Source organism: Vanessa cardui, chromosome 12 (assembly GCF_905220365.1).
Source record: "Vanessa cardui chromosome 12, ilVanCard2.1, whole genome shotgun sequence".
In the NCBI taxonomy this organism is placed as follows: Eukaryota; Metazoa; Arthropoda; class Insecta; order Lepidoptera; family Nymphalidae; genus Vanessa; species Vanessa cardui.
In genome coordinates, this window is record NC_061134.1 from 5456762 (window position 1) to 5473560 (window position 16799).

Here is a 16799-nt window from a genome sequence, read left to right on the forward strand (position 1 = left end):
TGTTGTGTTCCGGTTTGAAGGGTGAGTGAGCCAGTGTAACTACAGGCACAAGGGACATAACATCTTAGTTCCCAAGGCTGGTGGCACATTGACAATGTAAGGAATAGTTAATATTTCTTACAGTGTCATCGTCTATGGGTGATGGTGACCACTTACCATTAGGTGGCCCATATGCTCGTCTGCCAACCTATACCATAAAAAAGGGAGTTCTCGGGGTACAGAAACCCTTAACCCCGGGACACTTATGGCGGGAGGAGAAGACGTCAAATAGGTGTATTTTCCGTCCAAGTACAGAATCAGCAAACAAATCCCATACCATTGCATCGAGGAGTGAGACGCTGAACTGGAAAGGACGTGGCATCAACATCAATGGCAAATACATCTCTCACTTGAGATTTGCAGACGACATCGTCATTATGGCAGAAACGCTGACCTACAACAGATGCTGAACGATCTGGCTGATTCTTCTGTGCGCATCGGCCTACGAATGAACTTGGATGAATGAAAATCAAGTCATGTTCAATGAACATGTTTTACCGGAACCGATTGCAATACACGGTGGTACCGACCTCGAAGTTGTTCAAAAATATGTCTACCTTGGGCAGACTTTGCGATTAGGTAGAAACAACCTTGAGGACGAGGTGAATAGAAAAATTTAGCTAGGTTGGGTAGCGTTTGGAAAATTACGTCGAATCTTTACATCGTCGATCCCACAGTGCCTTAAGACGAAAGTCTTCAACCAGTGTGTCCTACCCGTCATGACATACGGAGCCGAAACGTGGACACTCACGGCAAGGCTGGTCCACCAATTTAAAGTCACTCAGCGTGCTATGGAAAGGGCTGTGCTCGGCGTTTCTGTGTGGGATCGCATCAGAAATGAGGCGATCCGCCAGAGAACCAAAGTCGACATAGCCTACCGGATTAGTAAGCTGAAGTGGCAGTGGGCTGGCCATATTTGTCGCAGAACCGACGACCGTTGGGGAAAACGTATTCTAGAGTGAAGACCGCGTCTCGGCAAACATAGTGTAGGACGTCCTCGGGCACGGTGGAGTTACGACTTACAAGACGGCTGGCAGGAGCTGGATGCGAGTAGCCCAAGAACGATCTGAGTGGCGTGCAATTGGAGAGGCCTATGTCCAGCAGTGGACGGAAATGGGCTGATGGAATGGATTAGATATATTGATTTACAATAAATAAAAAGATACCAAATACCAACCAGTCGAGATGGCCCAGTGGTTAGAACGCGTGCATTTTAACCGATGATTGCGGGTTCAAACCCAGGCAAGCACTGCTGATTCATGTGCTTAATTTGTCTTTATAATTCATCTCGTGCTCAGCGGTGAAGAAAAACATCGTGAGGAAACCTGCATGTGACAAATTTCATAGAAATTCTGCCACATGTGTATTCCACCAACCCACATTGGAACAGCGTGGTGGAATATGTTCCAAACCTTCTCCTCAAAGGGAGAGGAGGCCTTTAGCCCAGCAGTGGGAATTTACAGGCTGTTGTTGTTGTTGTTGAAATACCAATAATAATAAGGTGTTTAAGGTCCTCCTACTTTGGCATTAATGAGCTTCAAGCTGAGTTAGACAAAATGTTGCCCGAAGCTCCATCTACCATCCAGGATGAGGCCCTGATCCCTCATATGTGTCTGCGCCTTAACTACCGTCCCTTGGAGGGCGGTAGACGCTCCTAGAGAAGACCTCAGCGAGGACCGTGGATTAGGAGGGCCTCCGTTTTAGTTAGAGAAACCTTCAAGACCAGCATCTCGATTCGATCCACCGTGAGTTACACTCCGACCTTAGGGCCGCAATCTGAAAGGTTCGCCACGTCACCGTGATGAGGGCGTCGTCTGCATAGGACAATACACCCATCCCGGGCAAGGTTGGTGCCCGCAGGAGCCAGTCAAACCAACTTCAGACGCCGGACAAGTCGTCCATCACCCCCTTCCAAAGGATCACCTGATCCTGGAGGTATGCCCCAACGGCCTTCTGAAATAGGAAGGCAACTCGTGATATCGAAGTGCATCCCCTATGGTCTTGAAAGGACGACGGCGAGCTTGAAGCCCAGCGAATATCTGCTGATGTTAAGTAAAAATATAAAATATAAAGCGCCAAAGTGTATAAATGTAAAATATAAAAAAGGCATGGGCAGCTATGAGCCCGAGGATGTTGTAAATTAAATTAAAAAAAAAAGAAAGGAAGACTATTAAAGTCGTTCGCCACGTCCGCTGATACCGTTAGGACTACGTTCCCTTGGACTACCGCCTCCAATGACCGGGTCTTCAAGGTGTTTTAGGGCATCGATGGTTGAGGGTCCCGCCCTGTTTCCCGGAAATACCTCCCCGACCAGTCGCAGGAGATCTGGCGGTAGTTATTCCGTATCAGGAGCGCCGTGTGTCCGGAGCTTCCCTCGCAAACCACGGTAGGGGTTTGCTCTTTGTTTACTTAACGCCTTTTCTAACTCCTTTTTCAACTAGCGATGTGCGGCCCATAGCTGTACCTCTAAGTTGGCGTTGAGCACGTTGCGACTGCAACAGCGAAACCGTCAAACCGGGCGCGGAGGGCATAGCTCTGCTATTTCGAGCGGCCACCAATATACCTTACGGCGCGATACCCTTCAAGCTGCCCTATGAAAACGCCCTACTACAAGTAACGGATACCTAATCTACCAATTGATAAGAAATCCTAAAGGGGATTCTCCTAACTTCGACAGTACTGTTATTCATAGGACAACAGACGACGGACTTTTAACTTTACTCAGTGTGATATTTTTCGATGCTTCGAATAATTTATTCTACTTAAGGACTTGTGGGAATTATAATAATGACTTGAATTAGGTACGTGATGTATTGCTCAATTTGCCGCCCCCTGGACGTGCCGCCCGCGTGCAGTGCACGCTCTGCACACCCGCTTACGGCGGCCCTGGAAATATCGTAAATTGCAGATCGTATGATAACGCAATAATAAAATAAAAGAATATAGAAGTTAATATCTATTGAAAAAGCTTACCTGCAAGCGTTAGTTATATGGTATAATAATGACAAAAAATGTTTAAAAATATATTTTGTACTGTGTTCAGAAGTAACTACAGTAGAGTGGCCCAAAGTCTGGAATGATTTAAAGATTCAATACGGAGGTCTCGCATATTGTTTGGAAAATCAAGTCGCCGTAATTCTTAACGATAAATTTCTTGGCGGTGAAAAAGAACTCAAGGAAATTATACAGTCAAGATATCATTATCACTTTCATTTAGACTACTATAAAGAAGGCATTAACAATTTTTCCAATTTCATAAGATCTTCTGGGGTAAGAGCATCTACACCAACTGTTTAAATTGATAACATTAAAATAAATCGTGAAAATTTCACTTTTCTACCAAATATTTACTAAACGAATCCAAATATTAGAATACGAATTATTATATGTCATTTCTTATTCCTTTCAGAGACCATGTGCCTACATGCATATTTTAATAGACTGTGAATATGCAGGTACTTTAATTTTCATGGTGAGTTAACGAACTAATTTAACGCTCACATAAGATTTAAAAAAAATCTTGACTTATTACCGTAAACCATATGTATCGTATGATGTTCAATAAATATCATTAATATCGGTAATAAATAAATATTCAAATTAAAACATTTAAAAATGTTATCCAGCTTTACGCAGACATAGTTCCATATACGTCAGAAAATTTCCTTCGCCTGTGCCGAGAGAAAAAAGGTGGGTATTCGGGGACTCCTATACATAGAATCGTTAAAGATGGTTGGATTCAGTGTGGTGGATTTGGTCTAAAAAGTACAGATTTGGATTGTGAAAATTTTATCGTCCCACACGATAGGCGCGGCGTCCTCTGTATGGCAAACGATGGAAGGTAGAGTAACTGCAATGATAAAAATATAAAATGATAACATTAGTAACATATACTAAAATTCCATCATAAATTTTGTAGACATTTAGATTGTTCCACTCAATTTTTCGTTTTATTGCAACCTGCACCATGGATGGCTCATAAGTATGTTGCGTTTGGACAATTAATTGACGGAGAATCAACATTAAAGGCAATTGAATCCGTACCAACATTTTACGAATCTCCAAAAGTTGAAATAACAATACAGAAAGCTGATATATTGAACATGGAATGTCAAGACATAAAAATAAATAAAAATACCAATGAATATTTACAACAACACATTGAAGATCTTGTTGCTTTAGGAGATTTACTTTATGAGGTATGAATTATCATAGGTGAGATTCTTTAGTAATCCTGTTATATTTTAAAACATATTATTGCTTCTTAAGGATCTTATGAAAAGAGTACTTCTCGAGATAGAATTAAAACGTATCATATTAGAAGAAATGGAAAATGGGGAAGCCGAAGAAGTTAATACTGCAGAACATGGTACTAGGAATATTCGTGCAACTGAAAGGTATTGTTATATTTAGATATCTATTGAGTAAAAATATATAGCATTATATATTAATATTCAATGGAATGAAAATAAAACCGATTACTGCCGATTTACACAACCAATAGAAATAGCTCCCTATCGCGCCATTCGACGCTATTCGTCGCTGTAGATTCTCGCGTTAGAGAAAGCAAGTGGATGTAAATCGAGGTATCACATTGACGAATATATTTGGTCATATGATATTACAAGTTATTACGTTTGTGCAAAGATCATATTCGCATGAGAAATAAATATTGATAATTTGGGATAGCGTACTCAATTCGGATGTGATCGGTTTTACGAATTTTGGCGATGCTACATCTAAGTTGTGTCGTACTATACCAAAATATTCTTACAATCTTTTCTCTCGATTTGTTAAAGGTTTATACGTAAAAAAGAAGATTTAGAGCAATTACAGAAAAGCCAAGTCTATACCAGTAGGGCGTCATCTGCTATGAGCGAAACGCATGTTAATAACGAGTTCGATGTTGAAGTTTACGATTACGAACCAGAGGAAGTGTCATACAAGCATGTATCGTTAGCGGAAAGTGTTAGTTTCATTGTTAAGCCGGTGAAACCATATTATTTACCTCTGACTGACGTGCCATATCCCGGAGAAGTCGACTCTACATATGACCTGAAAAAGTAAGAGCCACAAAATACAAGTGTATAGTCACCGATAGTTTTGTTTATAGTTTAATAATTTATGTATTAAAATAATATTATGGTAATGCTTTATTTTTAGGTTCTTAAGGGGCGACTACTGCCTAGAAAGTGATTTGCATAACAATCCACCCAAGAAAAATATTGTAAATAAGATATCGTTTGTATCTGAAGTTTATAAATTCGACGAAGACTCCGAAATGTCATCAGGTATATTAAGCATATCGATAGAAGGGAGAGGCTTACTATTTAATTACTAGTCACATCATTACTAGTGGGGTCGGAGACGTTCAATGTGACGGTGGAAGAATAATTAAACATACTTTTAACGCCGCGGCGCAATCAACCTAGAAACTAAGATGTTATGCCCTTTTCGCGGGACATAAGGAACTGTAGATTATATGATGAACATTAGACGGTCTTGCAAAAAAACAAACCACAAAATATACAGTACCAAAAAGTAAGAAATAATTTAAACTTCAGAAATTATAATGAAAGTAACACATATTCTTTTATTTTTTCAGTTGAATCAATCTCCTCAGAAGATGAGCAAGAGATAAGAAGATATTTGAAGTATGTATCCATAGCAAAATAATTTATTTTGTAATTCATCGTATCGTCTATGATTGGTACTCTTTATTTACATGATTCTTTCGTTTGTTTTCAGGCTCAATGTCGATCGTGTAAGTTTCGGTGGTGGCGTAATAAGAAGTATTGCAAGGGGTATTGGTAAATACAACATCTTTGAAGACACGAGAAAGTAAGATTTTCTTGATTTTAAATTGTAATCTTTCTGATTTTTAATGAATCACTTTCAACACTTACGATTCGTGTATTTCACGATATTTAATGTATTTATAAATAAGTAGTATTACCAGATTTACAATAAGCTAGCGACCCGCTCCGGCTTCACACGGGTCACATCACAGTGGAAACTTCAATCACTCTATTTATTAAAAAAAACCGCATCAAAATCAGTTCCGTAACAACTTGAATTATGAATTAAGCATACAAAGGGATATAGGGACAAAGTAAGCGACTTTGTTTTATACTATATATTGTTAGCACTCGTCGAACACATTTAGGTTTTATTCAAACACACGATACTTTCAATACTTATATTTTCGTATTCTCACAATATCACTTTTTCTATGAACACTTTGCTAAACCAGTATTTCAGATGATTACTGAGCAAAATTCAGAGATCGATTGATTTTACTTTTATATGACAACCATTTTTATAATCTACCTTCGACAGTCAGTCATTTGACTACAATTAATACTTTTAACATTTACAATATCATTTTAAGATTTCATATATCTTTCTATAAATTAAATAAATCACAGGTTCTATATAATTACAATAAAATTTATAAAATATAAACAGAAATAAATATGTGATGTTTACTACTTCATAATGTTTACATTTCGGCCATCCGACTAATATTACACGCCCACGTGTAATATGGGCAGCTACTGATGATTCTATACAAGAATTAGCGTTTTTCAAAATAATTATAGTAACACATTACATACAGTATAATAATACATATACATACATGCATACAACTATAATCAAACAATACAGTTTTCAATTATTAATTAATGAAAATATTTAATTACGCATCTGCCTATTATACAATATTAGCGGGCCGCTTCTGCCCTATATACCTACAGGTACCTAACTTACAACTAAATAGTAACAGGCCGCTTCTGCACTGAATACTATTATGTATCATTAGGGCCGCTTCTGCCCAACTATAAATAGCTTTTTAAATAGCAACAGGCCGCTTCTGCACTGAATACTATTGATAATGACTAGGGCCGCTTCTGCCCAACTTTCAAAAATTTATAAAAAATAGCAACAGGCCGCTTCTGCCCAACTTTCAAAAATTTATAAAAAATAGCAACAGGCCGCTTCTGCACTGAATACTATTGATAATGACTAAGGCCGCTTCTGCACAACTTACAAAAATTTATATGTATAAAAAATAGCAACAGGTCGCTTCTGCAGTAAACAATTTTTATTCTAATTAGGGCCGCTTCTGCATGACTTACAAATCAACATAAAAACAATGGCAAATTCTGCCTTCATAATACAACAATTAATTATTCTGTTAGGATATAATTATTATGATTCACACAAGACAAGACAAATAACATTTCAACACACGAAACATTTAGTCACAGTCATTTTCGTCAGGGTCTGTCTCACTATTTGACTCAATATCATCGGATCTATTAAAACTTAGCCACGGTTTCATTTTATCCACGGCAACGACTGAACTATATTTGCGTCCACCTTTACGGGTGATAGGGGTATCTTCTACCTGGTACCGGTCATTACCTAATACTGATGCAATACGATAAGGGCCTTGAAATTTTGGAACTAGCTTACGACTTTGTCCCATTGACTGTACTTCTCTCTCAATGCTTACTAAATCTCCTACATTAAAGTTTTTAGGTTTTAATGTGTTTTTATCGTATCTCTCTTTGGTTTTTTGTTGATAATTTTCAATATGTTCGTTAATTTTGTCACGTATATCGCTTAATTTCGTTAGACTCACATTATTATCGTCGCCTAAAAAGGACTTGACTCTATTTTCTGTTAAACCAGTTAATGTTGTACCAAATAGGGCTTGTGCTGGTGTTGTTCCTATACTTTTATTATGGGTATTATTTAATCCCCACTGCACATCATAAACGTTTAAATCCCATCTCTTTTCGTCTTTACCAATACACATGGCAGTAAGGGCGTCTAGTAGGGTGCGGTTATACCTTTCTACTTGGCCGTTTGCTCTTGGCGTGGCTACAGCATTTAGGATGTGCCTAATACTTAATTCGCGTAAAAATTCCTCGAAATTTTTGCTCGTAAATGAAGAACCACGATCCGACACTAACCTTTTTGGTACGCCAAAAGTACTAAAATATTCTTTCAATTTATCTATTACTATTGAGGTTTTGGTACTTTTTACTGCCTTGAGTATTATAAATTTAGTATAAGCATCTATAATAACTAATAAGTGAGTGTTACCCTTTGAGCTTTTCACGAATGGCCCTACGTGATCTATGTGCAGCATGGCAAACGGGGAGTCTATTTTTGGAATTGGGTTTAGAGGGGGTTTTCTTTTAGAAGAAGATTTTGCATAAGCACATTGTAAACACGAATCGACGTATTTACGTACAAAGCGCCGCATTTTACTAAATCAGTAAGTTTCTTTTACTTTAGCGAGAGTTTTATCAAAAGCAAAGTGTCCGATATCGTCGTGGCATTGTTTTAATATTTGCCAACGTACACCTTTCGGAACCACCCACCTATCACCTTCATCGGTAACACGAAATAGTTTATTATTACGCAAAATATAATTTTTTCGAACATCGACTATATTATTGGATTCCGGATCTTTTAAAATTTCTATTTTACGTTGTATTTCGGAATCATTTTGTTGCACGGTAGTAAGCCAATCGTCATCCAAGATTACTAGTACTGAATTGTCAACCGTGTATTGATTAGGTGGTGGGTTTCTACTTAATGCGTCTACATGTGTTAATGTTGTACCCGGACGGTATTCAATAGTAAAATCGAATTCTTGCATAGCTCTCCACCATCTAGCAACTCGAGGTATTAAATCCCTTTTTAGAAATGTTGCCCGAAGGGAGTTACAGTCAGTAATTACTTTAAAACTTATACCAATGAGATATACGCGAAATTTTTGGAGTGAAGCTATAAGGGCCAATGTCTTAAGTTCGTAAGCGGTCATGTGCTGTTCGTCAATACTTGTTTGGCGACTATAGTAGGCAACGGGTCTAAGTAGTTTATTATTATCGCGCTGCATTAGGATACCAGCAATACCTAATTTGCTGGCATCTGTGTGCAGTTCGGTATCAGCAGTTGGGTTATAAAGCATCAATATGGGTTTTTGAAGTAGTTCCTGTTTAAGTCTATTAAAAGCCAAATTTTGATCGGGTCCCCATTCCCATTGAGAATCTTTTTTTAAAAGACTTGTGAGAGGTTTAGCTATAATAGAAAAGTTTTTAAGAAAACGCCTAAAGAAACTACATAATCCGATAAACTGCCGAACAGTATGCAAATTATGTGGTTGGGGAAAATCTCTAACTGCCTCAACCTTTTTAGATCCTGGTTTTATGCCCTCTTTACTAAGTTCAAACCCTAAGTAATCAACTGTCTTACCGAAAAAATGACATTTACTTAATTTTAAAGTTAAGCCCGCATCTTTTAATAATTTAAGTACAGTTTCTAGTTTCTGTAAACCTTCACCTATAGTATCAGAGGGTATAATTATATCGTCCATATACGCTGACGCAATATCTCTAGCATTAGACAAGACTAAGTTAATCATACGCATAAAATTTGATAGGGCATTAGATAAGCCAAACGGCATCCTATTAAATTCAAACTGTCCGTCAGGTGTGACAAGTGAGGTTTTGTAACGATCTTCCTCTTTAATTCCTATCTGGTAATAGCCCAAAGCTAAGTCAAGGACCGTATAATAGTTGTAGCCGGCCAATGAGTCTAGTTGATCATCAATTCGCGGTAAGGGATAATTTTCTTTGTAAGTTTTTCTGTTAAGTGCCCTATAGTCAATGCACAGCCTAACCTCACCAGTTTTCTTTTTAACTACAACAATGGGGCTAGCGTAAGGTGAAGTTGAAGGTCTCACTATATCGCAATCTATCAATTCTTTGACTAATTCTCGAACTTGATTTCTTTCGCACAAAGGTAATCTATATGGTCTGTACACTACTGGTTCATCATCTTTTAATTTAATTGACATGGTTACTAGATCGGTTTTACCTAATTCTTCTAAACAGAAAGCAAAGCAACTCCTATACTTATTTAGCAAAACCAACAAGGATTCGACGACATCACTAGTTAGTGTTCCGTCAGACAATATGTCACTGGCAATAATTTTGCTTTTGGAGTTATGAACATCTATTCGGCAAATATCAAGGGAATTTTTAGCAACATACGGTTCAGCTCGACTACACCTAGCTATTAAACTACCTTTCGTTATTACGAACGGTTTGGACCCCATACCTTTTATTAAAGAGACACCTCGACCATTATTAACGGTAAATAACCCTTGTACTAGATAATGTTCTTGCCCAATCTTAAACCTATTGCTGCCTTCAATATAAACATCGCCAGAATACGGAGGGTCAGTGGTAAATTCAACCAATGTAAGGTCGTCAATTGTTGTATCCGACGCACAAATTAATTTAAATTTCGTTCGTTCAGTTGAAAATTCATCATTTGTAAAAATCTTTAACGAAACGCTATCCTTTTCTATGTTAATATGTGGTTGTTCTGTAAAAGTTCTGCCTATAAGCAATGGCTCTGTTAAAAAAATGTTGGGTACAACGATCAACTCTACAAAAGCGCTAGCATCGTCTATTTCAATATTTGTTAAACATTTTCCTAACGGCTGAACTACAGAGTTTCCAAATCCTATCAGGGGTGGCAACGAATCATCAACTAGCCAATTTACACCCAAGTTTTCCATATCCGATAACCTTATTAAAGTTTTGGAGCTACCGAAATCAATGAAGCAATTTTTTGAGATACCATTAATAATAGCTTTTTTATAGTACTTTTGACAGTCTGAGTCTGTCACTAGCATAACGGAATTAGAGAGACTTTTACTAACGTTATTTGCTGAAGTCCTATGATTTTCACATTTATCAGCAGTATGACCATAACGTAAGCATTTGTTACATTTAATTATTGGTTTAGGGCATTGAGATTTATAATGACCTTCTTGCGAACAGTTGTAACACGTCACGACGCGGTCTTTAGTTTCTTTGCGAACTATATCCCTATCAACCCTCGTATCAATATTTCGAGCGCGTCTTTTATCGTTATTAAAATTATTATTCTTACTACTTTTGAGGAAGGGAAGTAACTGTTCAGGTGTTTCGAAACGAGCTGCCTCTGCACCCAATCTTACGCCGCGATCATCTATTCCAAACACTATACAATCTACTGCCCTTTTTCCCTCGATACCGCAACGATTTAAAAGAACTATTTTATCATAGTAGTATTCCTCTAAGGAGTCATTAAACCTAGCACGTTTAGCAAGCATTGTAGTAAGCAGTTGTCCGTAATTATCATCGCTAGGGAAAGCTAGTTTTAATTTAATTTGCCATTCTGACCAGTTAAACATTACAGTACTAAGGCCTTCGTACCATTTTTGAGCTAGCCCTTTTAATTTAGGTAGTGCATAGTGGAGAGTCTGTTTGTCAGACCAGTTATAAATGATTGCACATTCGTTTACTTTGTGCAACCACATATCTATAGTTTGTTCTTTACGGGATGGGTCAAATTCTGGGAGCGCATTTTGGGTCGGTATTCTGTCGTTATTATTTGTATTGCCTATGTGCTGTAAAGCCTGCACTAATTGAGTCAAAGTAACATTTTCATTTCTATCTAACGTTATATTTTGAGTAGCTGACCTGTCTGGTGTATGCCTTTGTCGAGAATAAGACGCAAGCCTCCTTCGTCGTGGCGCCTCAGCGTAGTCGTCAGGATTCGACCCACTGCTTCGCCTTCGTCGCCTTGGCTGGCACCTGGTCCGACTGCTCGTTCGACTTCGTGACTGTCGACTTTTCCTGCTGCGCACCCTGCGGTCTTCACATTTGCTTCCCCGCTGACTGCGAGAACGACCGTTGGTACGGCCAGGTGATCTGCTACCAACACGGCTACGCGACCGGCTACTGCCTGGTCGAGGACCACGGCTATTCCGATGTTCGCTGTCAAGCGCCCGGAGCTCGGTGCGCCGTTGGCTGACTTGACTTCGCGTCGACCGCACTCGGCTACGTGACCGTCGTTGCCAGGTCGACTTGGAAATATCGTCGTTTCCCATTTTCTGAAGACCAAATTATAGCGACACATCATTTGAACCAGACAAAACTAAAATTATTAACGTAAGCTGTATATGAGGGTACTTGAAACTTACACTATTTTTACTAGGTTAACAGCAATAAGGTGGCAATAATGGAAATACTTCGCAATAATTAAGCGAATTATAACAAAAGAAAAGAAAGACCAAAAAAAGAGAAAGAAAAAAAAAATTAAAATTTACAATAAACGTAACAACATCGCACAGAATGCTCAAACTACTTGTATTACTATTCATTCAAATTAGGCGAGGACAAGTAAGTAGTCATCTGTTACTCAGCTTATCCCACTTCTGATTTGTTAGCACTCGTCGAACACAGTTAGGTTTTATTCAAACACACGATACTTTCAATACTTATATTTTCGTATTCTCACAATATCACTTTTTCTATGAACACTTTGCTAAACCAGTATTTCAGATGATTACTGAGCAAAATTCAGAGATCGATTGATTTTACTTTTACATGACAACCATTTTTATAATCTACCTTCGACAGTCAGTCATTTGACTACAATTAATACTTTTAACATTTACAATATCATTTTAAGATTTCATATATCTTTCTATAAATTAAATAAATCACAGGTTCTATATAATTACAATAAAATTTATAAAATATAAACAGAAATAAATATGTGATGTTTACTACTTCATAATGTTTACAATATAGAGAACTTTATACCGTCAATTAGCTACATACAAGTACTTGCGTTGTTTTGTTTCGAATTGAAAGGGGAAGCCGGTGTAAATACAAGCAATGACACATATCATCTTAGCTCCCAAAGCCGGAGATGTATTGGCGATGTAAAAAATGTTAATATTTCTTACGATAATGTCTATAGGCTGACCACTTATTTTAGATCCCGTCCACCTAGTTATAATATCTAATTTCAAGGTATCTTCTTCCTCAGATCCGAGTTGATTACCGATGAAGAGCTGAGACGTTTTAGGTGAGTTTCAGTTTATTATATTGGTACATTGTTTTTATTTACTTCTTTTGATCGTGAATTTAAAGATATAAATATATTTAGCCGAGCGTTGAAGATACTGGCAAAAATAGCTACTTTAAGTATTGTTATCACTATCATATATTATTCTTATTGAACTACATTAAATTCAAAAAATAATAATTATTAATTAATTCCAAATACCTCCTTGTTCTATAATTATTATAAACATACGTAACAAAATTCATTCATTCATTCATTTTCTAAACAAATTACAAAGAATTTTGTCTAACTCATTTAGAAAAGACTAAAATATTTTATATTTTTTCTATTTATAGATTAGCGTCTATGGATCGCCGTTCAAGAGAAAGTCATGACAAGTAACAATTTACATTATTATATATCCGATCTAACCGAGACTCGCTTTATCTCTAAATATGTTCTCGAAGAGATGTGTACGTTCTATTTCTCCTTACTTAACAAAATTACCGTTCCTTGAGACACATTGACCATATGAAACGATCAGACATAGTTAGGCACAAGCCACGCATGATTAACTTCCTAATTCAAGGCTGCCACTGAAAGCTTAGTTACTTAATTTAAGTATAATAATATTAAAATGGCTTTGTGCATATTTCAATGAGTACGTGTATCATATCGATTGTTTAAGACATCTGACGAGCAAATAGATGATTACGTTTCAACCATAAAAAAAATTGCGAAACGTGGATTGATATTTCAATCCTCAAGTCCAGACATAAGATACTTGTATTTTTTAATAACTTTATATTACATTTTTTTTGTTTTTGTTTATTTTCTATTAGAAAGGTATCAATAAGCTTACCAACAAACAAAGCATACAAAGAACCGGCCAGAATTAAAAGACGGCAGACAGGTTTTGTGAGACCTGAAGATTTAGAAAAAATCTATTTAATACATAAACCCAGTTCACACGAGGGAGTCGATCCAGAGGACGAAGGGTCGATAACAGGATCTCGGTAATTTTTTTTATGTTATAGGTTGGCGGACGAGCATATGGGCCACCTGATGGTAAGTGGTCACCATCACCCATAGGCAATGACGCTGTAAGAAATATTAACTATTCCTTACATCGTCAATGTGCCACCAACCTTGGGAACTAAGATGTTCTGGCTGGTATGCTTAAAATGTACCCGAAAGTAAAGATTACTCTTTTTTAAATGGAATATCCGTGTATCGTCTGGTTAGGTTCCACCACACATCACATATTTCAAACAACAATTCTTACTATTGTTGTGTAGATTCACAGATAGTCAGTGTAACCACGTAACATCATAGCCGGAGATTGATGGCGCTTTGTCTTAAGATATTCATACGTAAGGGTAGTGGTCGCCATATAAGTGACACGTGTCAATCCGAATAAATATACACGACAAAAAATCTGACAAACTTACTATTTATTATATTTTACTCCATACTTAATGAAACTAATCAAATCGTAATTAATTGGTCATTTATGGTCCTATTAGACTTATGTTATTAAAATTAAATATTTATACTTAAAATTTTTTTAATATGTTTATAACGTTAAAGAAAATATATTGAATTATAGAAAAGTCCGAATCGTTGAATCCGCTATTGGCACCCAACCAAAGTTCTCTCGAAAGCAAGCTGGTGTTGGAAGATTGTCTGATCTCACGGAATCTGACGTAGATGTTCGTAGAAAATCAGCACTCACACGATTGTATGACAACTTGACATTTGACAATGAAGTTGGACCTACATTGAAAGAGTACAAGTAAGTACTAGTAGAATTAATTTGTGTCATATATTCTCATATATTTATTGCGTAAGCCAATTTTTGTCTCACTGATTATGGGACGATAGCTGCACACAAAAAATCGGTGAGTATAATTTTGAAGAGCTCTAGTTGTAGCTGCACACAAAAAATCGGTGAGTATAATTTTGAAGAGCTCTAGTTGTAGCTGCACACAAAAAATCGGTGAGTATAATTTTGAAGAGCTCTAGTTGTAGCTGTGTAAAAAATTAAAGAGGATCCTTGTAAAAAAAAAAGAAAAACAGTGTAAGAAAAAAAGCTACTGGCCGGTTTGAGAACGATACGACGGCTGTAATTAAAAATAAAATAAAAACCGTAAACCGAAATTAAAGTAAATTGTTTCCGACAAACTTCAATTGTAGCTAAACTAATGTATACTTGATATTAAAAAAATCATTTATAGTGGTTTCATCATTTTCACACCAAATGTAGATATGAGTGACTTGAGCTTACTCAAGTGAATTCAAAAAATCTATAATAACCTCTTTATGATCGATAAAAGTCGATAAATACGAAAACAATTGATTGAGTTTATTTTTAATTTAGAAAATTTTACATACATAGGTACAAAAAATATTAACTATTTTGAGACAAACCGTATTTTTAAGACTAAAATAAATACGTGAATATAAATTTTAGACCCACAGATAGAGGATCGGTTAAGAAGTTCATCCTCATACAGTCGCCTATGACTGGTATGAAGAATGGCGATTCAATGAAAAATAATTACTTACGGACATCTATAACTATAGACGATAGTTCTTTTGAGCAAGTCCTTAACATCCAACACGATCGTAGGACCGCCCGGAAGATTTCATCCGATTACGTTAAAACAATAGACCAAATAGAGCATCGGGTCGAAAGTTCTATTAGAAGTGTTGAATTCGCTAAAACGCGCCCATCCTTGACGGTTTCTCAATATCAACAGAAAAATATTAAACATCTACAAGAAATACAAAACGCTTCATTAAAGAAGAAGAAATCTTCACACACAGGTATTAACGTCCTTATAAATAATCATACTAGTGACTTACCCAATCTTAAATTACAATATACTGAAGATACGATACCATTTACAATAATTACAGCAGAATAAGGCATCATGAAAACCTAGGTTCAAATTCTGGGTCTATAAATCCCCAGTAGCATTACGGAGTTTGAAGTTTAATTAAAGCAATGATTAGCCTGATAAACTACGGGCGTTGGTCCTGACTTTGAATGTCGTCTTATTGTATTATGAGAGCGCGGGGAAAAGAGCATAAAACTATGTCAGTCCACATACTTTAGCAATAAATTATCTTCTAAGCCAATGATGGCGTTAGGGTTCAGCAACAATGGTGACGATAACATCGAGTCTTCATTCTTTTTCACAGTTAAACCACACGTAGGCTAACACCAAAAAGTTAAGCGAAGCGCCGAGTGATAACTAATCTGTCCTAAAACTCGCACTCTGTTGGCTAGTCTTGTTCAGAGTGGTTGCTGTAGCTTAAATCCATCAGAAGGATGTAATCAATATGATAGATAAATATGATTGGAGGTTACTACTTAATACTATTCAGTACAGAGGATCCAATTGAGAAATCAAGCCATCTAAATTCGCTTTCAATACTTAACAATTAAAGCATTTCTTGAATTGTAAATTTTTGTATATATTTTTTTAGGTTCTAAGCATTCGTTACATGGCTTGCGTTTGCCGGGTGATACTCCGTTATATTCAATGACAGAAGTAAGAGTTTATAAACTCTGTAAAGTAAAATATTATTCGACGCTCTATTGATGTTAACTTTTTGATTTTTCAGGTGAATGATAATCAGCAATAATTAATGTCTTTATATATTTTTTTTAATATTTAAAACTCATTTTTGTCATTTTACCTTAAAATAATTGAAACTTTTTGGAACGTTTTAATAAATGAATATAAAATTTCAACTTTTGTTTGATTGATAATCGATTATTATATGAGGCTGTACTATCGTATTTAAATGAAAAAAATAAA

General features: G+C 36.6%; 1 protein-coding gene across 1 annotated transcript in view; it reads left to right on the forward strand.

Annotated features, from left to right (window-relative positions):
* The window catches only part of LOC124534041, a 61551-nt gene extending 44764 nt beyond the window's left edge, over nucleotides 1-16787 (forward strand). Inside the window, exons 3-17 of the mRNA XM_047109676.1 lie at nucleotides 3083-3309; nucleotides 3449-3511; nucleotides 3666-3880; nucleotides 3959-4238; nucleotides 4309-4436; nucleotides 4839-5102; nucleotides 5203-5330; nucleotides 5645-5693; nucleotides 5788-5880; nucleotides 12952-12990; nucleotides 13326-13367; nucleotides 13812-13985; nucleotides 14579-14764; nucleotides 15443-15798; nucleotides 16465-16787. Coding sequence (XP_046965632.1) covers nucleotides 3083-3309; nucleotides 3449-3511; nucleotides 3666-3880; nucleotides 3959-4238; nucleotides 4309-4436; nucleotides 4839-5102; nucleotides 5203-5330; nucleotides 5645-5693; nucleotides 5788-5880; nucleotides 12952-12990; nucleotides 13326-13367; nucleotides 13812-13985; nucleotides 14579-14764; nucleotides 15443-15798; nucleotides 16465-16580 — 2360 coding nt within the window. The 3' untranslated portion in view covers nucleotides 16581-16787. The remainder of the gene's footprint in view (nucleotides 1-3082; nucleotides 3310-3448; nucleotides 3512-3665; nucleotides 3881-3958; nucleotides 4239-4308; nucleotides 4437-4838; nucleotides 5103-5202; nucleotides 5331-5644; nucleotides 5694-5787; nucleotides 5881-12951; nucleotides 12991-13325; nucleotides 13368-13811; nucleotides 13986-14578; nucleotides 14765-15442; nucleotides 15799-16464) is intronic.
* The last annotated feature ends 12 nt before the right edge of the window (nucleotides 16788-16799 follow it).